General features: G+C 55.5%; 2 protein-coding genes across 3 annotated transcripts in view; one reads left to right on the forward strand and one right to left on the reverse strand.

Annotated features, from left to right (window-relative positions):
- Positions 1-3,112, forward strand: part of SH3BP5 (SH3 domain binding protein 5) — a 26,278-nt gene extending 23,166 nt beyond the window's left edge. The window contains exons 8-9 of the mRNA XM_064167244.1: positions 700-960; positions 1,727-3,112. Coding sequence (XP_064023314.1) covers positions 700-960; positions 1,727-1,905 — 440 coding nt within the window. The 3' untranslated portion in view covers positions 1,906-3,112. The remainder of the gene's footprint in view (positions 1-699; positions 961-1,726) is intronic.
- Positions 3,113-3,795: 683 nt separating this feature from the next.
- CAPN7 (calpain 7) lies at positions 3,796-26,736 on the reverse strand. 2 transcript variants are annotated; one of them, XM_064166875.1, is made up of 21 exons: positions 26,501-26,736; positions 25,013-25,121; positions 23,119-23,276; positions 21,130-21,197; positions 19,872-20,072; positions 19,169-19,255; positions 17,996-18,122; positions 17,291-17,376; positions 16,100-16,193; positions 14,894-15,040; positions 14,152-14,258; positions 13,140-13,260; positions 12,781-12,925; positions 11,885-11,984; positions 10,112-10,247; positions 9,948-10,023; positions 8,761-8,906; positions 8,104-8,166; positions 6,882-7,012; positions 5,792-5,884; positions 3,796-5,710 (listed from the first exon to the last, which is right to left on the reverse strand). In XM_064166875.1, exons 1-21 carry the CDS (start codon positions 26,600-26,602, stop codon positions 5,566-5,568), a joined length of 2,442 nt encoding a protein of 813 aa, XP_064022945.1. In that variant the 5' UTR covers positions 26,603-26,736; the 3' UTR covers positions 3,796-5,565. The 2 variants fall into 2 exon arrangements, with proteins under 2 accessions (XP_064022945.1, XP_064022946.1); XM_064166876.1 differs by lacking the exon at positions 19,169-19,255.
- Positions 26,737-26,750: the final 14 nt, after the last annotated feature.

Genomic DNA, 26,750 nt, shown 5'->3' on the forward strand with positions numbered 1-26,750 from the left:
CTGGTTCTTCAGCAGGGGCAGGGGCAGGGGCAGGGGCAGGGGCTGGGCACAGCAGCTGTGCCCTGGGCAGCGCTCAGGTTGCTGTATGACAGGAGCAAAATCAGTGCACCTCAAGGCCTGCCTCTGTCCCCGGCCCACAGGGAGCAGGTGCTGGAAGAGGCAGAGTCTGCACCCGTGCATGGCACAAAATGGAGCCTTTGAATGGGTCCCCCCTGCTGCTGCTCACAGAGAGCCTGCAGCTTCTCACAGGCAGGCACAGTGGAGGGGCTTTGCTTTGAGTGAGGATGAGCAGGGCAAAGCACCTCGGGCTGGGGGAGGGCTTTTTAAATTCGGTGTCATTTGGTGAGACTCATCCAAAAAGATCCTGGGGTTCACACTGCCCTGTAGCTGTGAGGGTGGGCAGAGAGGCTGGGAGCAGTGTGCCTGCTAAGTGGTGCCTGCAGTAACCTGTGCTGGATCAGGCTGCTGCTGGCTAGGGTGGGCACAGGGGGCTGGAGTCAAGGAACCAAGCGGCAGAGGGGCAGCAGGAAGCGTGAGGACCTCAGGAGCATCTCGGCGTGAGGAGCAGCTGCCCCAGGCTGTCTTGCAGGGCACGGCTGGCAGAAGTGGTGCCGCCGGAGCAGCCGGGCGAGGCTCGGCAGAGGGGCAGGAAGGAGAGGAGCGCCCAGGGTTTGCTAACCGCAGTCCTGCCCCTTGCAGTAGCCTCGGAGGTGTTCGAGGATGACAACGGCAGCAGCCTGGTGTCCGAGGAGGACTCGGAGACTCAGTCGCTGTCCAGCTTCAGCTCTGGCCCCACCAGCCCCTGCGAGGTGCCCGCTCCGTTCCCTCCTGCCGCCCGACCTGGCAGCCTGGAGCTGCCCAGCCCCGTGTCCCTCTCCGAGTTCGGGGCCATCTTCCCGGCGCTGGGGCCCCGCAGCGAGTGCAGCGGAGCCTCCTCCCCGGAGTGCGAGGCCGAGCGAGGTAGGCAGGGCTGGGCAGGGCTGCCCGGGAGGAGGCTTTCCAGCTGCAGAAGGGAGCAGGGGAACCTCCTCAGCTGCCCTGGCCTCGGTGTCAGCTCCCTCAGCTCTGACCTGCTGGTGGAGCTTCCTGGGAGGGCAGCTCCTGGGGGGGCTGTGCCCCACAGATGGCATCTGCCATGGTTTAGTTCTGGCTGGGGGCTGGGAGGGCTGCTCTGGCTGTGCAGGGGCTTGGGATCCTCGTGGCTTTCGGGGGGGGGTCTGATGGTGCATTTCTGTCCAGGACAATCTGGGTTTTATTGGTTTTTGATTACTGTCCTGCTTGCTGAAAATGAGGGAATTACTAAGGCTGCTTTCCAGGGAAAATGGGAAACAAATCATGGCCCAGGGGAGCCTCTTGCAGGCTCTGCCAGCCCTTGCTGGCAGATCCCTTCGGGCCAGAGGGTTTGCCACCACGCAGGGCTGTAGTTGGCTGATGCTGTTCAAGCCAAGCCTGGATGAGGCACTTAGTGCCATGGTCTACTTGAATGGCCAGCGCTGGGTGCTGGGTTGGACAGGATGTTCCTGGAGGTCTCTTCCAACCTGGTTGATTCTGTGATGTGGTGCACAAGACAAGGCTGACTTCAGCTTGGTTACAGCTTCTTGCTCCCGATGCTTTTGTCACTTTACCTTCTTTCGGCATGCTTTGGCAAAGGAAGCTGCAGAGGCACCCACCCGAGGCTGGCGCTGCAGGCGCAGGTCTCACCGCTGCTGTGCTCCTCTCTCCGCAGGGGACAGGGCAGAAGGGGCTGAGAACAAGGCGAGCGACAGAGCGAGCAGGAGCAGGAGCGGGCGCAGCGGCTCGGCGGAAGGGCTGGCGCTGGAGGGCAGGATGAAGCAGCTCTCCCTGCAGTGCATGAAGATCAAAGAGGGCATCTGCGCCGGCAGGAAGGCTGCCCAGATCGGCTGAGGCTGCCTCCTGCCCTGTGCTGGTGACTGGCAGCCTAAGTGTTTGTGGAGGACCTTCTGGGTGTTAGAAGAAGCCTGTGCCAACGCCAGATGATGCCAAACCTTAAGCGTTTCCTCTCGGAGTCTGAAGCTGCACTAAGGCGTCCGCTTGCGGGGGGGGTGCCGAAGGCTTGGTTCGGTGCCGCCTCTGCAGGCTGGGCGAGCTCCCCGGTGTGAAGCTGTGCCCATAGTTGTCAGACTTTGTACATTGTTTTGTAGCAGCCCGGCTGAAGCAATAAGCAGTCACGGCCCCGCGTCAGTGGATGCCTGCAGGGGGGCTGCAAGCCAAGCCAGACGTTCGGCTTGGGGGTCGTAGGCTGGACGGGTCTGTAGATAGCTGTGATCTCTGGAGTGTTAGGTGGCATAGTCTTTGAACACCTGTGTTTGTCTGTGTTACACTGAGCTAGGAAAGCTGTTGCATGCCTGGGGTCTGACAGCCTTCACTTCCTCCTCGGTGCTCACAGAGAGGGGGGAGAGGAGGCACATCTGTAAGAACTGGGGGGGAGAGACAGACTGAGGAGATGGGAACGCTCAGGGGGCTGGGCCCTTCCCAGCCACCTGCCCGAGTCTGCCTGGGACACCAAGAGTGATTCCAGTCATGAAAAAAGAGTTGGTTGGTTGACCCTGGCCCAAGAGGTGAAGTATTCCTCTCCAGCACTTTGTTTTTGCTCGCTGTCGGGAGCCATTGGTGTGTTGAGGGCAGCTCTGCCCAGGGCTCTGCCCTGCCCTCTGCATGAACAAAAGGGAGTGCCAGCACAGCTGCCTGTGTTCTTGAGCTTCTCTGTCAGTTGTGCTGTGTGGGGGCTGTGACAGGGACTGGGGATTTTTCTGTGCCCTGCAGGGAGTGTTGCAGAGAAACCCAGAGAGGGCTCGGGCATGTTGTGCTGGCAGCAGTAGTAGTGTCTGGTAGTTATGTTACTCAGTGGTAGTAAAAAATCCTAGGACTGGTTGGTTTTATGGTGGCTCAGTGTTTCTGAGAGCTCCCTTTTACCTGAGCTCTCAGTTTCTATTGCTCATTGGATGGGATTTTTAGTATTGCCCCCCCAGGTCTTTTCTATTCTGTTTTTGCAGTCCTGTTGTAGTCCCTCCCTGCCACGGCTGTGTATCTCCCCTCAGAGGCCATGTAAACCTCTTCACACTACAGTAAACACTTCTGGTTTCCACCTTTCCCTCTGACTGTGCAAGCTAAGTGCACCCCAGGTGCTGAGGCACAGGTCTCCTGCAGCAGGTGCTGCCTTGGCACAGCCCCTTCCAGCCACGGGCACTGCCTGGGCTCAGCTGCCTCTGCCACCGCTGTCCCCTGCAGGGTGTGGGCAGCTGCTGCCTCCTCCCAGCTTCCCGCAGCCTGCACAGGTGATGCAGTTTTCATCCCTAACCCAGAGCTTCAGTCAGGTTTCCCCAAATGCCTTGGTAGGCAGAGAGGAGGAAGCAGCTCTGTCACCTCACACCTCTGTGCTCCCCTGCTGCTGTGGCCAGCTCCAGCCTTCCAGGTGCTTAAGGAAGAAGCAAGCCCTGTTCAGCCCAAGCCGGGAGCAAAGCAGGGTTGTGCTGCAGGATCCAGCAGTGACACAGTGCCAGCAGTGCCACCCCAGCCTGCAGTGCTGCTCTTCAGCACCAGTGACGAGACTCCAGTGGTGGAGGGAGTTGATTTGCAGCAATCAGGGAGAGCTGCTTCCACAGCAAACAGATTCCACAGAGGAGCTGCAACAGCCTGAAGTGGTTGTACCTTGGCATCTTCTGAAGACCTGCAGGCTGAGCTCTGGCTTGGCTGAAGGATGGTGGCAAGGCCCAGGCCTGGCAGGTAAAATCTCTCTTCCCCCACACAAGCAAAGAGGCAGAAGTGCAGCTCTGGTCAGGAATGGAAAAACTGCTTTATTTTACACTTTGGAAGAGACAGCAGTGGAAAGGAGAGGGACAGGTGGAGGACAAAGGGACAGGCTGGCTCCAGTCCCAGTTCTCTGGAGGGCTCTCTGCATTCTGCAGTTAAGGAGAAGGGAGCTGCCTTTGGGGGGTATAAAAATAAGCCTCTGGTGTATCAACGCCGCTCTGAAGGGAGAAGGTATGAAGCAAAGGGGAGCCTGGAACTGTTCTTTGGTATCTCAGACACTCTGAGCATCCTTTCTGACTGAGCAGGAGCTGTGCACACTAACAGGACACAGAGCTGTGGTCAGGTCTGCACAGCATTACTGTACAGAAGAGGGACATGAAGGAGCAGGACTGAGTGCCAGGCTCACAGGGCAGAGGGACAGAAGCTGTCGGTACCCCTTGCCATGGCCCTGCCTCTCATCCAGCCTGAGCACTGTTGGCTGGGAGTAACCAAAGCCTGACCTGTGTCTGACACCAGGCAGCAGGCTCTGTGCCCCCCTGAGCTACAAGCAGCAGCAGCACTGGGGCCTGGGTGGAGCCTTGAAGGAGGATTAAAAAAATAGACTCTGGAATGGTCTGGGCTGGAAGGGACCTGCAGAGGTCAGCCCAGGGCAAGCAAAGAGCACGGACCCAGCACACACACACAGACAAACCCAACACACTTAGGAGGAGTGAGGCAGGAGTTAAAGACTTTGCTCTCTTGGACCCTCTTTGGCTGCAGTGGATGCAGAGCTCGCAGAGGAAGCACACAGAGCACACTGCTCCTGCACTGCTCTCACTGCCTATCGCTTTCTGAAGGGCTCTGACCCTGCTGCTGGCACTGGCCAAGTGTCTGTCACTAGCTGCAGCTTGCAAGGACAAAGGCAAATCCCAAGGCTGTCTTGTCTGATGGGACCAGCAAGTGCAGCTCCTGCAGCTGTGGCCTGAGGGGAAGGCTGTCAGTGCTCCTTCCTCTACAAGCATGTTTTGTTCTTCTCGTTTTGCTGTCAGCTGTGCTGCTGCTGGGCAGTGCACTGCCTCCTGGGGCCAGCAAAGAGACTGCCAGCCCCTCAGAGTGCCCCTTTGGCTGCAGAGCTGGCACTGCTGCTGCCAAGCTCCTGGATGCCCCCAGGAGGACCTTGTGCTGTACCACTGCCTGCTGAGGTACCAGCTCTGGAATCACCGAAGTGAGGCTTCAGTTAAAGGCCATTCCTTCCCCTCCTGTCCTCGTTTTGTAGAGCAGCTGAGCACAGCCCTCAGCAGTAGCAGCAGCAGTGCCCTTCCCTGTGAGCACTACTTCAGTGCTGACAGCACTCAAGATAGCAGCACAAGCAGGCAGGGAAAGCTCTTTGGTGCTGAGGCTGAGGAAGCAGAGCACACAGGAAGACCTTTCCTTGCATGTTTACTTTGAAGTTAATCTCAACCCCCTAACCCTGGATGTTGGGAGAAGAGAATCTCACTTTTACTCCCTTTCTTCAAATCCAAGCCCAGTAAGCCAAGAGAAGCAATGAATGGAGCTCTACCAGCTCGTGTCACCATCAGCGCTGCAGCCTGCTCAGAAGCCTGCTGAGCAGTGCCTGCTCCAACACCACAGCAGCAAACCCACAGCCACCTGCCCCCACAGCTGGCAGGGCCAGCAGCAATCCCACGCCTCGGCCTTCAGCTTGGGACGTCCCTGCCTTTTGTGCCTGTGTGCAGCCACAGTTACTCGCCTGCTCCAAGACTGTAGGACAGCTGAAAGCCACCTCCTTGGCCAGCAAAGCACAGCTCTGTCTCCTCACTGCAGCTGTGACACCTTCAGGGCAGAAGTACTGTTGAAGTCCAAGAAGAAAGGTCCCTCTTGCTGGGGCAGGAAGGTGGTGGGGATAACGTTATAAACACCAGCAAAGATGCTCTCCACTTCCAAGTAGCAAAACCCACACCTAGGAGAAAGGAAATTCCCTGTTAGAACCAAGCTCTGGAGTGTGTTTCAGAGCTGGGAGGTTTCATGGAGGCTTCCTTACCTGTAGTCACCACTGCTCTTCTTCTGGAAGCCATGGGGGCCAGGGTCCCCTACGGTAGAGACGGTGACGAGCTCGAAGCCGACGCTGTACTGCCTGCAAGAGACAGGACACTGCTCAGGCTCTGGGCACAGCAGGGTGCCAGGAAGAGGGGTGTCAAAAACTGCAGTGTCACTGCAGCACGTCTAGAAGTGGTGTCACACTTGTGACACAAAGGTTAAGTCAAACTTCCCCTTGGAGGTGAAAGGAACAGGTCACGTTCAGAACTTGCCTCTGTAGAACACACCTGCCAGGAGCCTGCCAAGCACCTCAGCCTGTGGTGACAGCCCTGGTGCCATGCCAGTGTCACAGACCCTGGGGTGGGACCTAGCTTCTGCCAGAGGAATCCACATTGGTGGGCTCAGAATTCCTGCTGTCACACTAGAACTGGGGACAAACTGGGTTTGTCTGCTACCTGCTAAGCCATGTGCCAACTGCCCCTGCCCCTGGCACCAACCAGCCATGAGATGCACTTCATGAGGAGGAGAGGATGGCTGGAGAAGTGCTGCCACTGTGTGCACAGCTGGAGAGGTCTCCTCGAGGAGGGGAGGATGGCTGGAGAAGTGCTGCCACTGTGTGCACAGCTGGAGAGGGCTCCTCGAGGAGGGGAGGATGGCTGGAGAAGTGCTGCCACTGTGTGCACAGCTTTGCAAGAGGCAGAGGCTTGCCTGCATGGCAGGAGAAGCTGCTGCTTGGCAGCACTCAGCACTGGTGGTTTGAGGCAGATCACTACCTCTGCCAAAGCACCACTCCACAGGGCACTGACAGGAGCACTTCTGGCCTGCTGGTGGCAGGGACAGTGCCCTTGTAGAGCTGCAGCACCTGCACAGGCCCCTGCCTGGGAGCCTGCAAGGGTTTGGTATGCTGTGCATTAGCACTGCTGCCAGAGCAAAGTGACCATCATTAGCTGGAAGAGTCCTTTGTACCTTCTTCCCTCCTGTGCAGGGTCTGGCTCTGCTCAGACTCCAAGCTGCAGGGGAAGAAGGCTCCTGCTCTCCCTCAGCTGAAGGAGCCTGCTGGCAGGGCTGTCACACTCTGCTTAGCCTCCACCCACCTTGGTCCCCGCAGCTCGATCAGCAGGGGTCCGGTCTTGTCCAGCTGGAACTGGTAGATGGGGTTGTTCTTGTAGGTGTCTCTGAAGTTCCCACAGCCTCCAGCACTGTGCCCTTTCCACTGCCCGTTCACCTGAACCAGAGCACACAAACCCCTCCAGGGCTCATTCCCGCAGGCAGGCAGGGCCAGAGGCTGCTCCCTCTGCCGGGCAGGCCCTAGGGGCAGGCTCTGTGCAGCATTCCCTGCACTGCTCTGCCCAGGCTGCCCAAGCCTTGGCTCCCTCACAGCCTGCTGCACTTTCCCAGCTTACATGAACTCAGTAACCAGTGCCTGTTGCTGTGCCAAAGTGCCACCTCGCTCCAGCTCTGCTCCCATCCATCCCATCCCAGGGTGGTGTTTGGCTCGGGTGCTCCTTGCCCACGCTGTAACCTTTGCAGCTGCTGCCTCCAGCCCTCACCCCTCACCTGTCCACACTCAGGAGCAGCATTACAGGCACAAGATGTCCCCAGGGGCAGAACCTGCAAGGCCAGAGCCACGCAGGAGGACAAGCACTGCTCAGCTTTAACAGACCACCTGCTTGCAGGGTCCCCTGCCAGCCTTTGTCAGGCCTGTAGCACAGCTGAGAGCCACTTCTCCTCCCTAGCCCTCCCTGTCACATCAGCACAGCAAGAAGCAACATTTAAACTTGAGATTTGAGCAGTGCCCAAAACCCCCAACCAGGGCAGGATTGCTGCCCTCACCACCCAGATACCCAGCCCTTGGCCCTGCTGCCTGCTGTTAGCCACCATGCAGGCACCTCCAGCTCATTCACAGGGGCTGCCAGCCACAGGCTTCGTTCTCTTTGCACCATCTCCTGCCTCAGGATGGGCACCTGCAGTGAGGTCTTGACCTCTTAAAGCATTCCCCCAAACTCAGCCCAGTTCCCAGAGGTTTCTGGCAGAACCAAGTGGATCATCTCACTGCTCCCAGGAGCCTCTCCAGGTGCTTGCTGCTCTCCACAACAGGCCAGCTCCAGAGGCTGCTCTGTGACTAGCAGCTGGTATGACACTGCCTGAGCTCCAGGCCAGCTGCAAGCCAGCCTGGCCCCCACCCACAGCCCCAGGCCCTCCCTGGCTTTCGGGCAGCAGTGCAGCAATGCCTCTCAAAACCTTGCACATCCCAGCTACGGCGAAGCCAACCCAGAGCCCCCACCCAGAGCCCCCCAGCAGGCAGCACTTCCTCACCCGTTTGGAGGTGGTGTAAGGTGTTGGAATCTTGGAGAAAGTGAACTTGCAGAGGGAATACACCTGTGGGAAAAGCAGCAGCAGGTCACACACAGTCCTGCAGTCTTCATAAGGGATCCTGACACAAGCAGAGCTGCCCCTGCAGGGCTCTCAGATCGCTGCTCACTGTGATATCACTCCTCAGACACTCTTGTCAGGGCAGTGCTGGGACCTACTTCATTCTGCCCTAGAACCCCAGGACCAGTCTGCATGGTCCTGTCCTCAGTGGCAGACACCCTGCATGGATCACCACACAGAACTGTTCTGGTTGGGAAAGACCTCTGAGGTTATCCAGTCCAACCACTGCATGACTCAGCAGCTACCAAAGAACCCAAACACTGCCTCCAAGCACTTAGAGGAGTCCAGAAACTTTAAACCTTAGCTGGGACCTAAAATAGGCTTCTTTTGATGCAGACAGGAAAGAGATTTTATTCTAGGAACGAAAACTGTTTGCCAGCTCTCTCCTGACTAACCCCAGCCTCACTGTACTGCCTTAGCTCCAGCTGCAGAACAGGATCCAGCCACTTCAGAGCTTTGCTCCGCCACTCACAGCCCAAGAATCCCAACCCAGAAGCAAACCAAGGGCAGCCTGGCACTCAGCAAGGCCCCAGCACGTACCCTGATGGTGTAGTGGATGGTGTTCTGCTTCTCATACTGGGACACCACCAAGGTGAAGGTGTGGGGCCCTGGAGAGGTCAGCTTGATCTTGGTCAGGTAGTGAGGGCTGTTGATGCGAATGCCGTCGATGTAGGGAGGAGGATCCGCTGCAGGAGAACAGGAGGGACACTGCCTTGGCCAACAGCTCCCCTGGAAAGCTTCTGCACTGTTCTGTGCCAGTGGATTTGGCCAGGGGAGTGGGATCACTGGTGCTAAGGGTAAGCTGGAAGCTCTCAGAAGAGCAGAGCCTCAAGATGTGCTGACTGACAGATCGTCTTCGGAGCTCCTCTGGGTCGCAGGAGAGGTTCACCACCCAGGACAGGACACACCTCACACACCTCCTGTACCTCAAGCACAGCTTAAAGCCCTGCCAGAGCTCCCACCAGCATCACTGCTCAAAGGAAACTGCCTGGGGTGAAGCTGGGATTGAAAAGGAGCAGGAGTGCAGCTGCACTCAGTTCAGGGTTGAAGATGTTGGCAGCTGTTTTCAGAGAGATGAGTGAATGATGTGCTAGAAGCCCCTTCCCTGCAGGTGTTTAAGACCAAGCTGGATGAGACTCTGGACAGCCTGATCTAGTAGGAGGTGTCCCTGCCCATGGCAGGGGAGTTGGAACTGGATGATACTTGTGGTCCCTTCCAGCCCTGACTGATTCTATGGTTCTGTGCAGCCCAGCATTTGCTGTCACAGTCAGACCATGGCCTTCATCCTCTGCCCTCTACTTGCTTCTTCCTGGACTCCTCCATTTCAGCAGAGCAGGAATGAATCCAGACACTTCCTTCAGCAGGGCCAGGATGAGGTCCTTTTATTTTCTCCCACAAAGCAACAGAGGAGAGGGGAAGGGATCACTATAAACCCACCAGGACCGTAGGAAAGAAGGTCTCAGCCTCACTGCCAATGCTGTGCCTGCTTTGTTCAGCTGGCAAAGGGCACCCTGCAGCCTGCCCCAGCCAGTTCCACAGCAAAGGACTCTCAAGGGCTTTGAGCTCATCAGGTTAGAAGTGGTGCTCAGAGAGGGCAGAAAGGCCTGATCAGGACTGATCTCTGAGGCATCTGGCTTCAAAGCAGGAAGTGCCCTCCCTCTGCTCCAAGCCCCTGGCGGTTCTTCCTTCACCTCTGCCACCAGCCCCAGGCAGGAGGAGACACTCACCTGGGTAGTAAACTCTTCTGCCATCTGTCTTGTAGACCACCATGGTGATGAACTCCCTGTTGTGTGCAAAGTCATCCTGCAGGAAACAAACCAGGTGGGGCTGAGACTCTGGGGGCTGCACCCAGCCCCCAGCAGAGGTGACAAGCCACCCCCTGCCCCCTCACCTTATCCGTGATGTGCCTGCTGAGCAGGACCCAGACAGCAGCGCCCCCCGGCGGGCACTGGACCTCCAGCTTGTACTGGGGGTTGTTGGCCAGGCTATAGGCATCCTTCACCGGGCCCTGCTTCGCCTCCCAGGTGCTGCAGGTGAGACAAAGGGACAGAAGCAGCTGAGCAGGACACTGCCTGCCACTTCGGCGCCCAGACAAGTGCCCGAGGGCTGCCCCCTACCGCCAGCCGAGAGGGGACACCACACAGCAGAACGCTGCAGGCTGGCTTCAGAGATGCTTCACCAGCAGCAGGATCCAGCAGGCTGCTGGGGGACTGCAGCCACGGGAAGCAGAGGAGCAGCTGAGCTCTTCAGGGAGCCCAGGCCAGCCAGTTCCTGCCTGCAGACACCAAGCTTGCATGAAGGCAGAACCCCCAGGTTCTGGTAACTGCACCACTCCACTTCTGCTTCCAGAAGTTTGACACAAGCTCTCTCTTCACTCAGGCTTGCTCCTAAGGTTCAATCTGAATCAAGTAGAGGGACTGAACCTTAAGAAAAAGCAGCCTGTCTGGGTTGTTTGTAAGGGTGCCTGCATCCAGTGCTAAACCAAACACAAACCAGTAACCCCACCAAAGGCCACAGGAGGCAGCCTGCTGCAGCCTCTGCTGCCACCTCTGAGCTGCCTGGAGAGGGGAAGTCAGGAGTGCCAAACCAAAAGCACTGCTGAGTAAACACAGCAGGGCACAGCAGGAACAGCTGTGGGTGAAGCTGTGCCCAGGTCCCGCAGGCCCTCCCACACCTTTGAAGCTGAACAGCACACGTGGAAGGCTGCACCACCAAGGGAGCTTCAAGCTACCACTGCTCCACCTTCCACCTTTTAGAGAGCTGTCACTGCACTTCCCTGCACAGAGGCACAGCCACCCAGTGTGAGGACAGAGGCTGGCAGGTGAGCTCTGAGCTCAAAGCCCTCACCTCGCTGTGCCACACGCCACAGGCTGTTCCAGCTGCACACACAGCTGGAAGGAGCCTTTACAGACCAGCTCAGCAGCCACACTGTGGGTGAAGGAGCTTGTGCAGAGCCAACAGACCCAGCAGAGAAGCCCTGGCAAAATACAGCAGAGTAGAAAAACAGAGAAGGCTTTGGTTTCTGGAACAGAAACAGCCTTAGGCTCAGACTGGGTGACAGACAGACTGAAGGTCACAGGTACTGGGCAGCAGAGAGGGCCCTATCCCTGCAGATAGTCAAGGTGAAGCTCAAAAGGGCTCTGGACACCCTCTCCAGTTGAGGGTGCCCCTGCTGAATGCAGCGGGGCTTGGACTGTGAAGCTGTTCAGAAAATACCAGCAGGCAAAGAAGGTTACTTATGGTAACTACAGCTGGTGGAAAGAGGAATGAAACTCCTGTGCCATCAGAGAACACAGCCCGTGGAGACACCAGGCCCTGCACAGGCTGCAGCTGGCCAGGGAAAGGCATCTCAAACTGCAGCTGCCTCACTCAGCCACTGCCTGGGCTCTGCTTAGGGGTGCACTGCTCAATACCCTGCTTTCTGCTGCAGTGGAAGGCTGTGGGGCTGGGGTCAGAGCCTGCTTACACAGCCTTAGCCCCACAGCCACATGGAAGTCAGAGGAGTTTGAAGGATGTTACAGAAGTGGCCAGAAGCAAAGCCTGGGCTGAGAGTTCACAGTGTGAAGCTGAGCCAGCAGCTTTGGCTGTAAGTGGGAAGAATGAAAGGAAATGGCAGAGCAGAGCACTGGAGAGACTGGCACACAGCTGTCTGCCTGGCACCAACCTGTGAATGCATGTGGACTCCTTGAACAGGCTTGGGTTCCAGCTCAGATAAATGACATCATAGTACTGGCACAGGTCCTCCCAGGAGATCCAGAAGATGCCTGCAAAGGAACATGCTGTTACTGCCTGCTCCCCAGACACCCTGCGCTTACTTTGCCTGCCAAAAGCCTCCTTCCAGGCAAGTAACTCAGCTCACACAAACCAACACTGCTGTGAAACTGAGGGGCTGCATTGCTCAGACCTCTGCATTCCACCTTAAGCCCCAAACCCAAGAACAAGCTAGGCTCTGCCTAACTGGGACTAGCTGAAGCTGTCAGAAGTTTGTTTGCAGGTTGTGCTGTGCTGAAAGCCACCAGCAGATGACTGCCTGCTGCTCTTGCCTTTAAATCCCAGAATGGCTCAGGCTGGAAGGAACTTCAGAGCTCATTTGCTCCAATCTCTTCATCATGCCCAGAGACACCTCTGACCTAGACTCTGCTGCTTTGAGGCCTTATCCAATCTGGCCTCGAACACGCCCAGGGAGGCGGCAGCCACAGCCTGCTTTATGCATGAAGCAGGAGGCTCAAAGATGCTGTAAGTGGATGGGTTTGGATGCGTGCTGCAGGCACAGCCAAGTGGCTCTGCAGAAGAAGGCTCCCTCAGACCTGCAAACAGCACAGGATGCCTCAGAAGGAGCAGACCTTTCTGAAAGCCAAACATCCTTCTGCAGGGCTTCAGCAGACTCTCAGGGACCTCCCAGGTCCTGTGCTCTGCTGCTCCCTGGTGAAGCTTCTTTACTTGGAGGGTGGTTGAAGAGTGGAGTTCTACTCTCTCTCTTTGTGCTTCTGCTGCCTGCAGAGAGAGCACCACAAAGACCCACACTGTCTGAAAAGAGGGTGACTCTGACAGCCCTGTTACCATTGTCTATCTTCTGAGCTGTTCTTGGGTCAAAGTTCAAGTACTTCTGCAGCTCTGGGCTCCAGTTCCTGGTGTCGTTCTCACTGTAGCGACCCTTCCAGCGCAAGTGGCTCCAGGGGTTTTTCAGCTGAAGGAACCGAAGGCCCTGGAGAAGCACCACAGAAGAAATTGCTGCATTCTTCTTCTCCAAGTGAGTTTTGCTCCTGTGCTAACAGAGAAGCTAGACCAGCAGCTCCAGGAAATACAGCAGCTTGAAGCTTCCTGGAATTGCCCAGTGGAGCTCACACCAAACTCTATTAGCCCAGCAGCAACCCAGCCCCAGACAGGTGCCCAGCAGCAGCCTCCCTTGCACTCCATACCTTATACTCTCTTATATCCAGCACTGCATATGCATGGGTTGGAACCAAACCCCACTTTTCTCCTTCCTCTTCAGACATCACCCCCGTGGCTGTCGTGATGAGGACATCTCCCTTGTGAAACCTGTTCAGAGAGAGGTGGAGGAGAGCTCAATGAAAGGCCTCCAAGTTGCCATCTAACGTTTGCCCAGCGCTGCAAGCAAGCTGCAGGAGCAGAGGCTGATGCTTCCACTCAAGTTTTGTGTCCATGCAGGGGCTGACTGGTGTAGCTCATGGCCACCAAGGTCTGCAACTGCACAGCAGTTGTGAAAGCACAGCAGCTGTTTGCCCAGCAAAACCCAAGCACACACAGTGCCACCGGCTCGCAGATCCACACACACCTGCGCCTCAGCAGAGCTGAGCACCACCGATGCTACATCCCACCCCAGCTGCACTCACACCTCCACTTCAATGCCTGAAGAGGTGTTGACAATCAGCTGAGAGCTTCTACCAACTGCAGAGAGACTCAAGCTCTTCGCCATGAAAGAACTCAGATCCACAGAACGGGTTAGGTTGGAAGGGACCTTGAAAGTCATCAAGTGCCACCCTCCTGCCATGGGCAGGGACACCTCCCACAGCACAGCTTGCTCAAGGCCTCATCCAGCCTGGCCTTCAGCACCTCCAGGGAGGAGATAGCCACAGCTTCCCTGGGCAGCCTGTGCCAGTGTCAGCCCACCCTCACTGGCAAGACTTTCTTCCTACTCTCCAGCCTCAATCTGCCTCCTCAAGGATGTTTCATTCCACAAATGTTTCAGTCCTCTGCAGCTGCACTAAACTGCTCTGAAGGAAGTCACCACAGGGGAACTGCTCTGGCTGCAGTCCTGATGTCCTGTTGCTCCTTCAAGGTACTTCTTCCAGGAAGCACAGGGTGGCTGACAAAGCACAGCTCTGGCAGTACCAAGATGTTCTCTGTGGCCACTGCACTGCTTTTGCAGTGCTAACACAGCTGCTGCCTCAGGGGAGAGCCAACTTCTACCTTTGATAAAGCATTCTGAAGGTGCTGTCTTTATTGAAAGCCTGATTGTCAGAGTGCATGGCAATTCTTTCAGGTATCCAGCCAGTCAGGGCATGAAGATCAATGTTCTGGAAGACAGAAATCAGGTGCACACAGCTGCAGTGCAGCTCTGCACACAAAGGGCTCAAGATTAAGACTGTATTTAAAAAAACAACCCCAAAGAATGAAATGATTTGATTAGCTTAGGACATCCTGTGCAAAGAACAAACAAAACAAACCCCAGACTGTCAGCTGATGAAACAAACTTCAGAGCAGCAGAGGCATGAGTGCTGTGCTGGGCAGGACTGCAGGCTGGGATGGGGCAGCCAGAGGGAGCTGGACAGGCTGAAGAACAGGGCTGAGGGAAAACTCAGCAGGTTCAACGAGGCAAAGTGCAAGGTCCTGCACCTAGGTCAGGGAAGTCCTAGAGAACAGTGCAGGCTGGGGGTGATGAGACTGAGAGCAGCTCTGCAGAGGACTTAGAGGTGCTGGTGGCTGAGAATCATAGAATCAGGGCTGGAAGGGACCACAAGGATCAGCCAGTTCCAAGCCCCCTGCCATGGGCAGGGACACCCTACCCTAGAGCAGGCTGCCCACAGCCTCATCCAGCCTGGCCTGAAACACCTCCAGGGATGGGACCTCAACCACCTCCCCGAGCAACCCACTGCAGGCTCTCAGCACTCTTAGGGAAGCAGCTGGACAGGAGGCAGCAGTGGGCACTTACAGAATTGGATCCAGGAAAATCGTATCCTCCCATCACCTTCATGTAAGCCTTCTCGATCAGCGACACCCACAGCTCGTTCCTGTTGTTGGAGTAGGAGCAGAGGAGCTCCCCGCTGTGATCGACAGGCAATTGGTCATCGATGATCACCTGGGGCAGAGACAACAGCAGCAGCGAGTCTGTCGGCAGTGCTACCTTGAGGCTGCATTCCAAAGGGCTCCTGACTGAACAGATGTGTAACAGTTCCTCTGTGCACTGCAGCAGCCTTGAGGATGCTTCAACATGTCCCCAGGGAGTTAGTTAGCAACCTTTTGGTCTTGAAGGACACGTTATAAGTTAGGGTGAGGAGAGCCAGGCCAAGGAACATCCTGGGCACCCTGCTCCAGAGCCTCACCACCCTGGTACTGAAGAACTTCTTCCTCAGCTCCAAACCATCCCCCCTTGTTCTGCCTCTGGACACCCTCGAGAAAAGCCCTGCAGGATCCTGCTAGGTGGGGAATGGCTGAGAGCAGCCCTGAGGAACAGGACCTGGGGGTCTAGGGTGAGGAAAAGCTCAACAGGAGCCTGCAGTGTGAGTGCAGCCCAGACACAACCCTGTGCTGGGCTGCAGCAAGAGCAGTGTGGGCACAGGGCAAGGGAGGGGATTCTGCCCCTTGGCTCTGCTCTCCTCAGACCCCACCTGCAGTCCTGGGGGCAGCTCTGCAGCCCCCAGCACAAGCAGGACATGGAAGTGTTGGAGCCAGTCCAGAGAGGTCACCAAGATGCTCAGAGGCTGCAGCAGCTCTGGTCTGAGGACAGGCTGAGAGAGTTGGGGCTCTGCAGCCTGGAGAGGAGAAGGCTTCCAGGAGACCTTGGAGTGGCCTTGAAGGATCTGAAGGGGGCTAGAGGAAGGCTGGGGAGGGACTATTGACAAGGTCTGGGAATGCCAGGAGGAGGAGGAATGGGTTTGGAGTGGCAGAGTAGAGATTGAAAGTGGATGTTAGGAAAGGGTTCTTTGCAGTGAGGGTGGTGAGACACTGGCACAGGTTGCCCAGGGAGGTTGTGGAGCACAGAATCACCCAATGTGATTCAAGGCCAGGCTGGATGAGGCCTTGAATGACCTGTTCTAGTGGGAGGTGTCCCTGCCTATGTTGGGGGGTTGGAACTGGCTGAGCTCTGAGGTCCCTTCCAGCCTAAACCATTCTATGAAGTCACCCCCAAGCCATTTACCTTTCTAGGCACACCATTGATGTGAAGCTTCACCATGTATTTGCCACATGGATTGTATTCTGGTTCCCCTTTCTTATTCTGAGGGTAAATGATGCTGTGAAAAAAACAACAGACAACAACAACTGAAAAATCAACAGCCAAAAGCTGGAGGACACTGTGACATAAATGCCTTTGCTGTACGTCCCCAGGTGACGACAATGTGGGACCAACAAAGCCTGTGCCTGGAATTTACACTGAGGATAAGACAAGGAAATAGGAATGAAAGGACTCAAACTCAGGAAAAATGGCAGGGATGGTTGAAGAGGTTTGAATTTCCAGGCCTAGCTCCTGCTGCAGTTTTCTGGTGTATATAGTAGCAAAAAAAACCCCACCCAAACCACCTAAAATCAGAGGTTGTGCCAAGAGAAGCAGTGCAAAGAGCTTGATGTGGCTATCACACAATGGCTGTTTGCACCTCTGCACGGCAAACACAAGATGTGCCTGGATAAGTCAAACACTGGGAGGAGAAGTCAGTGCACAAGGGCTCCAGAAGAGAACCCAAGCTCCATTCTAAGCAGCACAGCATCATACAAGCACCAAATCACCCAGGAACAAGAGCCACACAGTGGGCAACAGCCTCCCAGCAGGAGCTCCTAAACCTGTGCCAGACTGGTCACAGGAGACTGAGACAGCACTGTGGAGCTCTGCTGTGAGAAGCAAGGCAGAGCAGAGCTGCACAGCAGCTGGCAGAGCCAAGGAGGAAAAGAAACCCAGAAAGAAAGTAACATTTCTAGTGAAACCTAAAGATCTTCCAAGCCATTGACTCCTCTCCAAAGCACAGCTGCAGCCAGACCCCAGGGTCTGCTGACAGCCCTGCAGAGGAGGTTGTCCTCTCTCACGAGGCTCAGGAGTGACAGAAATGCTGTTTTTTTCCCTCTGACCAAGTGCCACAGGCATATTGCAAGAGCTCAGCAGTATGAAGCTGGACATTAGGAGAGCTTTCTTCCCAGCAGGGCTTCTCAGGCACTGGAACAGGCTGCCCAGAGAACTGGGGGAATCCACATCACTGGAGGGCTTTAAGATGAGTGGGTGTGATGGGCTTGTGAGCTCTAGGTGAGATGCTGGACTTGATCTCAAAGCTCTTTTCTACCCTCTGCAGTTGTGTGGTTCTGCTAAGTCTGCAGAGGTCCTTAGGAAGCAACAGCTCCTTACCTTGTGATCAGCTTCTTGTTGTACCTCCTCTCATAGGCAGCACTGATAGCCAGCGAGGCCACGAAGGAGCAGTCTGACACTATGGTCTGTGAGAGGCACACAGGGAGGGCATTTAGTCATCATTTGGGCAAAGACAAAGGGGGTGAGGAGAGAGAAGGAAAAAGGGAAAGCACTGCAGCCAAAGTGCCCAGTGTGAGCCCCCTCCAAAGCAAACCAGTTTGGGCTATTGACGGGCGTCAGAGGGAAGTGCCTCAGCATTCACCCACACTAACTCCTGCCTCCCATGGCAGTGTCAGGCAAACCCCCTCCAGTGCTGTCAGAGCAGCCTGGGCCAGCTGCAGCTCCACACTGCACAAGGCAGTTCCACTGCTCTCAGGGGAGCACTTTGCTTCTTGCCCAGTTCTAGCATCAAACCCTTGCCCACTATTTTGTCAGTCAGAGAAGCAGTTTGCTGCAGAGCACAGCTCGGCTGTTTGAACACCACCCTCAGCACCCTCTCAGGCAGACAGGATTTCCAAGTGGAATTCAGACCCTGCTGCTCACTGCCACTGCTAACACCTGGTTACTCCATGTGGGATCCGAGGTGACACTGTCTGAAGTCAGGAGCCAAGAGAGTCGCCCCCCCTGCTGGGGATCCATTTCTGAGCAAGGCTCCCAGCCCGCAGGGAGCTGCTGCAGCAGGGTGTCTCTCGAGGAGCAGCTCACCTGCTTGATGCTGAAGCTGGACACTGTGTAAATCATGGTGGGGTTGTTGGTGATGTCATCTGGTCGCACCCACCTGGCAAACATTGCTTTCTGCTTGGGGGATAAAGGTAACTTCCCACATTTGTCACTGTAGAGAAGAGGAAAACAAAAGAGTGGAAAGGGAGCAGCAGCAGTTCAGAGAAAGCTTCCCATGGCATGGCCAGGCCTGCACATGTCTGAGATGGTGCAAAACACCTGCAGGGGAATCACAGAGCAGCAAAGCATTTCAGTCTTGACCTCGGCTTTACAGGGAGCTGAGGCAGAGGGAGCTGAGCTCAGGAGCATGCAGCAGGAGGGGATGGGCCCAGGCTGCCAGCCCAGCCCAGCAAAAAGCCACCTGCAGCCTTGTCCTCACAGCCTGAAGACACAGATGCAGGAGCCCTGCTCAGCAAGGTAAGCCTTGATTACAGCATCACAGAATGGGTTGGGTTGGCAAAGCTCTCCCAGCCCAACCGTGCTCTGGCTCTGCCAAGGCTGGGGCTGAGCCGTGGCCCTCAGCACCATAGCTCTGCCCCTGGGAAACACCTCCAGGGATGGGGACTCAGCTGCCTCCCTGGGCAGCCTGTGCCAGGCTCTGATAGCCCTTTCAGTCAAGAATTTTCTTCTAATGTCCAACCCAAACCTCCCCTGGCACAATTTCAGGCCATTTCCTCTTGTTCCACCACCTGACACCAGGGAGCAGAGCCCAATCCCCACCTCGCTGCAACCTCCCCTCAGGGAGCTGTAGAGAGCAACGAGGTCTCCTCTCAGCCTTCTCTTCTCCAGATGTGGTACTTTGGGTTTGTTTAAGGGGTACCTGGGACCCCTCAAACTACCACACCAGACCAACCAGCCCCAGCTCCCCCAGCCCTGTTCTCCAGGCCCTTCACCAGCCTCACTGCCCTTCTCTGGACATGCTCCAGCACCTCAACAGCTCTCTTGGAGCAAAGGCCCCAAAACTGAACCCAGGCCTCAAAGTTTAAGCAGTTTAAGATCAGACTGAAAGAAGGGAAATGGAAATAGTTAAATATCTCCTCCTGGATTATGCTTAAAAGCTTCAACAGTGTTAAACTCTGAGAAAGAACCCCCAGAAACAGCCAAGGTGGGAGAGCTCTGGAAGCAGCCCCAGCAGTACAGTAACCAACTGACACTTACGAGAAGGGCATGGGGAAGGCAAAACGTTCCCTCAGATCCACACTCATGAAAGGGACATACTCAATGCCATTGATCTTGGAAGTTTTCCTACCAGTCATAAGAAAAGAGAGACAGTTACAAACCTGCCACCTTCCAAAGGTCCAGAAAGCAACAACAAAGTGAGTTTTGAAAGGCTGCCAAGACAACACCTCTGGAGATCTGGGATACCAACGACAGCAAAAGGAACTGGAGGGAAGAAGAAGCAGCCCTAAAAAGACTTTGCTTCCTCAATTTCCAGTGAAGGAGCAGTTGTGCAACCTATGAACCTTGGGGTCTTGGAGACAGATCTCTGAGGAGCTCAGTCAGGTAGCTTATGGTGACACACCACAGAAAGGTGGGAGTTGGAAGAGACCTCCCAAGGTCATCCAGTCCAAACCCTGCAACAAGCAGGGAAAGTGAGGCTGTGGAAAACAATCCTGGCAGGCAGCTTCAAGAAGCTGTTTAGAGACAGTGTTGGAAGTCTGCTGTGAATGCCAGGCACTGCTTACAGCAGCATGGAGATCAGAGCAATCAGTGTGTGTGGGGAGCTGCAGGCTGGGCTTTGGAGCAGCTGCCAGCCTGAGCTCTGCAGCTCCTGCTTCAGCTGCTCCACTCTGCAGTGTGAGATGCACCAAGGACGTGAGCATGAACGAGCACACTTGGGGAGAACTCAGCTCCAGCTTACCTGAGCACTTCTATCTCCTCTGCAGTGTATCTCTGGCCTTGGGGCTCACTGGCTTGCACTGCTCTGACTGTCTGTGGCTTGTCATTCAAAGAGAAATCAGGTCCCAGTGGAAAGAAGGTTCTGACTGGCTGATTTGGTTTAGCTGCCACTGACCTCTCCTTCTGAGACGACTTGGACATAGATTCCTTCAGTGCCTCTGCTCTGAGGTGAACATAAATGCATTTGGTTTACAACCCTGATGAAGATGCTGTTCTGGTTCAGCTCCTAGCTTGGTTCACATCCCAGCATATGAAGTGGAATGAACATATGCCCAAGTTGACCAACAGCAAAACCCTTTCCTGATGCCACCACTTGTTTACTCTCAGAACAAGGCCACCAAAACAAAGACTGATTTGTGTCCTCTCATACCTTCAAGCCACGACAGCAGTAAGACCCACCAGCACCCTCACAACCCAGCTTTTCAACTGCTTGGGGGCTGTTTTCAGGAGCCAGGTTTGGCTGCTGCTGCATGAAGCAGCTGGACACTCCCAAGTGTGCAGAATGCAGGAGCTTGCTTTGAACCCAGGCTGAGAAGACCTACACTGGAGCTGAGCCCCAGACAGCTCTTTATTTGCCATCACACAGGTGGGCTGAGAGAAGTTACACTGAGCTTACACTTGTGCAACTCCTTTCAGGAAGAGACTCCACCAGACCAACCCCCACAAGCAGATTGTCACCACCAAGGTAGGCAGTTTCCAGGCTGCTGCCTTGTGAAGGGATGCAGACACTTCTGTGCCCCTGTGCTGACAGCCCTGTCCTGGTTTCACAGAATCATTAAGGTTGGCAAAGACCTTTACAATCATCAAGTCCAACCACACCCCCAGCACCATGACCACTAAACTATCTCCTGAAGCACCACACCTACAGCTTCTTCAACACTTCCAGGGATGGAGACTCCACCACCTCCCTGGACAGCCTCTTCCACTGCCTGACCACTCTTGCAGCAAGCAAATTTCTCCTGATCTCCAACCTAAAGCCCCAGTGAAGCCCAAAGCTGTGGCAGGGCACTCCAAGTGATCTCTCTAAAGACAAGGGGATGCACTGGCACTAACCTACACACACAGGCCTCTCCTATCTGCCTGCTCTGGGATGCCCAGGGGGCTGGCACCCCAGCTGCTGCTTCCAGCAGTGCTGCCAGGGCTGCAGAGGAGCCAACTCTACCCAGAGCCTAGCACACAAAGTGCCCAGAGCCAGGACACTGCCAGCATGAGGCACTCACCTGTCCAGTGCCTGCCGAGCCAACTGCTTCAGCTTCGACTGCAGAGCTGCTTCTGAGGTTTCTGTAGCCTTAGGTGCAAAAGGAAAAGCCCCACATCAAAAAACACCCCAGAACAACCCAGACCCCACAGGTTTGATAGGCTCAGCCTGTACAGTTCCACACTCAGAGATCACAGCAAGCAATAGATAGTTGGGTTTTTTCCAGTGTTTTTTCTGGGAGGTATTTTTCTAACTCTCAGCAGACAAAAAGGCACTAAGCAAGCATTTTGCTGGCCTAGGGAATGCTCCTGCAGCAGCAGCAGTGCTATTTTAAAGGCCTTCATTCTTAAGGTTGATTAGTTTGGCAGATAGTTTATGTATACAATATTGTATACACACACACAAACCCTGCCAGAATAATTAACCACAACAAAACACTACCTGGGCAGAAAGCTGACAAGGCCAGAAGTTAGGTGTGCTGCTGAGCTTGGATGTGTGCCAATTCTGACCCCCAAATGAGTCAAGAGGAGTCTTGGGTAACTCAGAAAGAGACTTTTTGGGGAGCTTGCTTTCACAGAATGCAAGTGAACCATCTTGGTCTTGCACACCACGGCCATAAAATAATCTGACAGGGCCCCAAAACAGTGCCAACCTCTGCTGCCCTTTGGGAAGGCAGCTGTGGCAGCTCACTCACAGCCTTCCTTAAGGTCAGTTGAGGAAACCAAAGGAAGCTGCTTGCACCCTGAGAAACAGCACTGGAAACACTGCCTGGAGAAGAGGAGGCTTCCAGGAGACCTTTTTGTAGCCTTTCAGTATCTGAAGGGAGCTAGAGGAAGGAAGGCTGGGGAGGGACTATTGACAAGGTCTGGGAATGACAGGATGAGGAGGAATGGGTTTGAAGTGGCAGAGGGGAGATTGAAACTGGGTGTTAGGAAAGGGTTCTTTGCAGTGAGGGTGGTGAGACACTGGCACAGGCTGCCCAGGGAGGTTGTGGAGCACAGAATCACCCAATGTGATCTTTGATTTCTCCCTGACCCGGAGCAAAAGCAGCACTCCCCTCCCCACAACCCAGGCACAGGGACATGACAAAAAGGGCAAAGGAGGGGAAAAGCAGACTTGGTGGAGTTACATTATGATGGTGAACTCTTCCTGTAAGGGGTTAGTGAAGGCAGTTGGACTTGAGGGGGAAAAAGGCAGTACCTGTAATTACATCCTCCACATTCACACCACGGCCAGGTCACCCTTGCCATGAATTTCAGCGTGAGCTCAAGTCACTCCTAGCAGCTTTAGTGCTGAGCACTGAGTAATCAAGTAGTAGTTTTTTGTACTACTGATGTTTTCAGAAGGTGTTAGACACAAAAAGGGTCCCTTCAGTTACTTTCTTTAATGCAGTTAGAAAGCAAAGAAGCTGGCAGGTCAGCAAGGCACCTGCAGCTTCATCTGCTTTGCCTTTCTGCTTTAGTGTTGCATTTGCTCCAGAGCCAAAACCAACATGGAAAAAATAATCCCAGCATACAGGGAGGGGGGAGAAAAATAATTCCATCATACAGGGAGCAGAGGGAAAATAATCCCAGCATACAGAGAGGGGGAAAAAATAATTCCAGCATACAGGGAGGGGGGAGAAAAATAATCCCAACATATACGGAGGGGAAAAAAATAACTCCAGCATATAGGGAGGGGGGAAGAAAATAATTCCAGCACACAGGGAGGGGGGAAAAAGTAATCCCAGCATGTTTCTAGTCTTTAAAATAAGACAGTTCTGGAAAAAAAAAACAAACCAAGTGACTCACAAGGCCCCATAAATGCAGAGTGCTTAATAACAACATAACCAAAGCTGGAAGCAGCATTAAAAACCAGTGGGAGGGGGGGACAAAAAAAGTCTTTGTCAGTAGTGTTTAGCAGTCCAGGTCCTTTGTTTTTAAAGCAGCCTTTAAAGGGCAGGCACTCGTGTGAGTGGAAGGATTTCTTACCATCACATAATTCCACCAAGTTACCCTGTAGCTTAACATACTGTTTGCAGACAGAGCTCCACAGCCTCCGTGTACAGCTCCACAGCTTCCTCTGCACTGCCTTTCTCATCTTCCTCAAAGGCCTGGGTGACCAGGAAGTGAGCACGCTCCAGGTCCAGCTGCTGCTTGGACTTCAGGGGGTCTGTGTTCTGGCACTGAACTAAAAGGAAGAGAAAGGGTTGAGCTTTCCACCCTTACCAGCACTGGCACACCAGCAGCTCCTTCAGTGAAGCACTCATCACATCACCCCTGCACACCACTTGTGGTCAGGGCACATTCCTCAGGTGCCAGCTCCTCTAACAGCTCTGCTGCTGCCCACGCAGCCCAGAGAGGTGGTTGAGGCCCCAACTCTGGAGACAGTCAAGGCTTGACAAGGCTCTGGGAAACCTGCTCCAGTGGAGAATGTCCCTGCTGACAGCAGGGGGTTGGACTGGATGCCTTTTGGAGGTCCCTTCTGACCCAAACCACACCATGATTCCAGAGACACAAAGGAGGAGGTGGAGTGCACCTTCACCAGGGCTGCAGACCCCACCAAAGTGACCCCTCCAGCACACAGCAGCTATTCCAAGGGACCCAGACAAGCCAAAGCAGCTGAGGGAGCATGGCCTGGCCAGCGAGGAGAGATGGTTTTGGGGAGACCAAACAGCAACCTGCCAGCAGCCGTGAGGTCAGCAAGAAAATAGATCCAGGCTCCTCACTGCCAGGCAAAGAAAGGGAGTGAGAGCCAGCAGCTGTCAACTGAAACAGGGGAGGATGCAGGCAGATAGTATATAATCAGGTCACTAAAAGGACAACTGCACCTGGGAGCAGAGGCACCAGGGAATTTCTGTCCTTTGGCTTTTTCAAGACCTGACCAATCTGGTCCAAAAATCAGCACCTGCCCTGCTCTGAGGAGATTGGTCTATGGACCTCCCAGGGTCCCTTTCTGGCCAAGTGATTCCAGGATGGCAAGAACTGCAGCTGTGCAAAAATGAGACATTTTGTCTAAGCACAAACACTGAGAGTAGATGAGACAAGGAAACCCTGCTGGGAGCCAAGAGCTCATTGCCCTCTCAGGTGCCAATCCCACACAAGCACCAGAACCCACCGCGAGCTCAGCCTCTGATGTGACTTTGGATCTGCTGCTGGTCAGTTTGTGTTGCTACACTTAAACTGCTCTCCCAGGCTGGCTTGCAGATGTGGGTCCTAGGAATATCTAGAAGAAAGACACACTCAAGCCCTCAGGAAAGAACTGCTCAGGCCTCACCTTGAGTGCTGGGCCCCTCCATTGAAGAGAGCTTTTGAGGTGCAGGAAGGTGTCCAGAGAAGGGCAGCAAGGCTGGGGAGGGGCCTGGAGCACAGCCCTGTGAGGAGAGGCTGAGGGAGCTGGGGGTGTGCAGCCTGCAGCAGAGGAGGCTCAGGGCAGAGCTCATTGCTGTCTGTAGCTCCCTGAAGGGAGGCTGTAGCCAGGTGGGGTTGGGCTCTGCTGCCAGGCAGCCAGCGGCAGAAGAAGGGGACACAGTCTCAAGCTGTGCCAGAGCAGGTCTAGGCTGGATGTTAGGAGGAAGTTGTTGGCAGAGAGAGTGATTGGCATTGGAATGGGCTGCCCAGGGAGGTGGTGGAGTCTGTGCCTGGAGGTGTTGAAGCCAAGCCTGGCTGGGGCACTTAGTGCCATGGTCTGGTTGGTTGGGCAGGGCTGGGTGCTAGGCTGGGCTGGATGAGCTTGGAGGTCTCTTCCAGCCTGCTTGATACTATGATTTCTGATGTGCTCATTGCAGCTGTGGTCCTTCAGAAAGGACAAGAAACTCAGAGCAATGAAAACCAGAGCAAAGATCATTGATAGAGAACTCCCAGCACCAAAAGGTTTTCTACTCCATTAATTTGAGCAGAGGTTTAATTAGAAAGCTTCTTACACACCTGCTGAATGGAGAGCTTGAACTCTCTCCAAGTACTCATTTATCTTCTCTTGAATGTTTTCCAAGTTGGACCCTGCCATTCCAGCATAAATCAAGGCTTGTGCAGCCTCCTGCAGAGAGAAGCATTGGAGACAGTTAAAAGTTTGCTGCCTAGACAATTGCCTGCCACAAGCAGAGGGCTTACAGCAGCCACCAGCTGCACCTGTTCTAGTGGGAGGTGTCTCTGCCTATGGCAGTGGGTTGGAATTGGATGAGGTTTGAGGTCCCATCCAACCTAAACCATTCTAAGATTATCTGCCTTAAAGCTTTCCTCACACTGCTCAGAGCCACCTCCAGCTGCCCACCCAGTCACTGGAGCTATGAAAGCCACAGAGAGCTTGGCTGGGTTGTAACAAACAAGCAGAGCTGCCCTGGCCTCAGCAGCACCTGAGGAACTGCACACTTAGACCTCACAATTCAAGACTTAGACCTCTCCATTCAAGAGAGATGCTGAGGTGCTGGAAGGTGCCCAGAGAAGGGTGCCAAAGCTGGTGAGGGGCCTGGAGCACAGCCCTGTGAGGAGAGGCTGAGGGAGCTGGGGGTGTGCAGCCTGCAGCAGAGGAGGCTCAGGGCAGAGCTCATTGCTGTCTGCAGCTCCCTGCAGGGAGGCTGTAGCCAGGTGGGGTTGGGCTCTGCTGCCAGGCAAGCAGCAACAGAAGAAGGGGACACAGCCTCAGGCTGTGCCAGGGAAGGTTCAGGCTGGATGTTAGGAGGAAGTTGTTGGCAGAGAGAGTGATTGGCACTGGAATGGGCTGCCCAGGGAGGTGGTGGAGTCTCTGTGGCTGGAGGTGTTGCAGCCAAGCCTGGCTGGGGCACTTAGTGCCATGGTCTGGTTGGTTGGGCAGGGCTGGGTGCTAGGTTGGGCTGGCTGAGCTTGGAGCTCTCTTCCAACCTGGCTGATTCTATGATCCTACGAAAACCTAATCCCAGCGACCCGAACGCGCAGACGCTCAGGAAGCGCACACGCTGAGCGCACGGAGTCACCGCACACCAGCAGCTGCCTGCAGACACCGAGCGGCACTGGATCCGCCTCACACACCCGCGGCTGCACCAGCCTGAAGCTGCGCAGGAATCCGGTCCCCAGCGGAGAGATGATTCACGCCGAGCTCCAGCGCCCGCCCCGCCCGCGCAGGGCGCTTCGCTCGCACCGACACCGGCCGAGCCGCCACGCCCGGCAGAGAGCACTCAGCAGCGGAGCGCGGAACCGCCGGATCTGAAGCTAAAGTGCCTCCAAGCAGCGCTCTCGTCCCCCGGGCAAGCCCAACAAGGGCCGGGAGCGGCGGCAAGCCGGGCTGCCGGCACGGCCGGGCCGGACGAGCCTGCCTTAGTGCCCCAGCGCCCGGGGGGCCGCGGGCAGGGCGCACCACCACCGGCACCGGTGGCTCCTCAGCGCGGGAAGGGACCGGGACGCCGACGCCCCGAGAGACTCAGCGGCCGCCGCCCGCAGTACCTTGTAGTAGAAGACCGCTTCCTGGTAGCGCCCGCTCTGATCTCGCTGCACCGCCAGCTGCGCGAACTTCACCGCGTCCAGCTCCAGCCTGCTGGCGTCCATGGTCGCTTACCTCCCGCTGCTGCCCCCGGCAACAGCCGAAAGGCCACTCCCTAAGCGACGGTCACGACGGTCCCGCCGGTGCCGCCGCTGCCTTCAACCGGTGCCCCCGGGCGCCCCGCCGCGGGCCGCAGCCGTGAGGGGGCGGGGC

Source organism: Pogoniulus pusillus, chromosome 28 (genome assembly GCF_015220805.1).
Source record: "Pogoniulus pusillus isolate bPogPus1 chromosome 28, bPogPus1.pri, whole genome shotgun sequence".
NCBI classification, from domain to species: domain Eukaryota; kingdom Metazoa; phylum Chordata; class Aves; order Piciformes; family Lybiidae; genus Pogoniulus; species Pogoniulus pusillus.

Bases quoted from the DNA above. Each gene is read 5' to 3' on its own strand.
- CAPN7 (XM_064166875.1), bottom strand. From the start codon at position 26,602: ATGGACGCCAGCAGGCTGGAGCTGGACGCGGTGAAGTTCGCGCAGCTG. The intron at 8,907-9,947 runs GTGAGTGTCTCC...GTTCTCCTGCAG, and splicing joins CAGAAGAGTTTACTACCCAG to CGGATCCTCCTCCCTACATC. The intron at 8,167-8,760 runs GTACGTGCTGGG...CTTTTCCCACAG, and splicing joins CCATCCACTACACCATCAGG to GTGTATTCCCTCTGCAAGTT.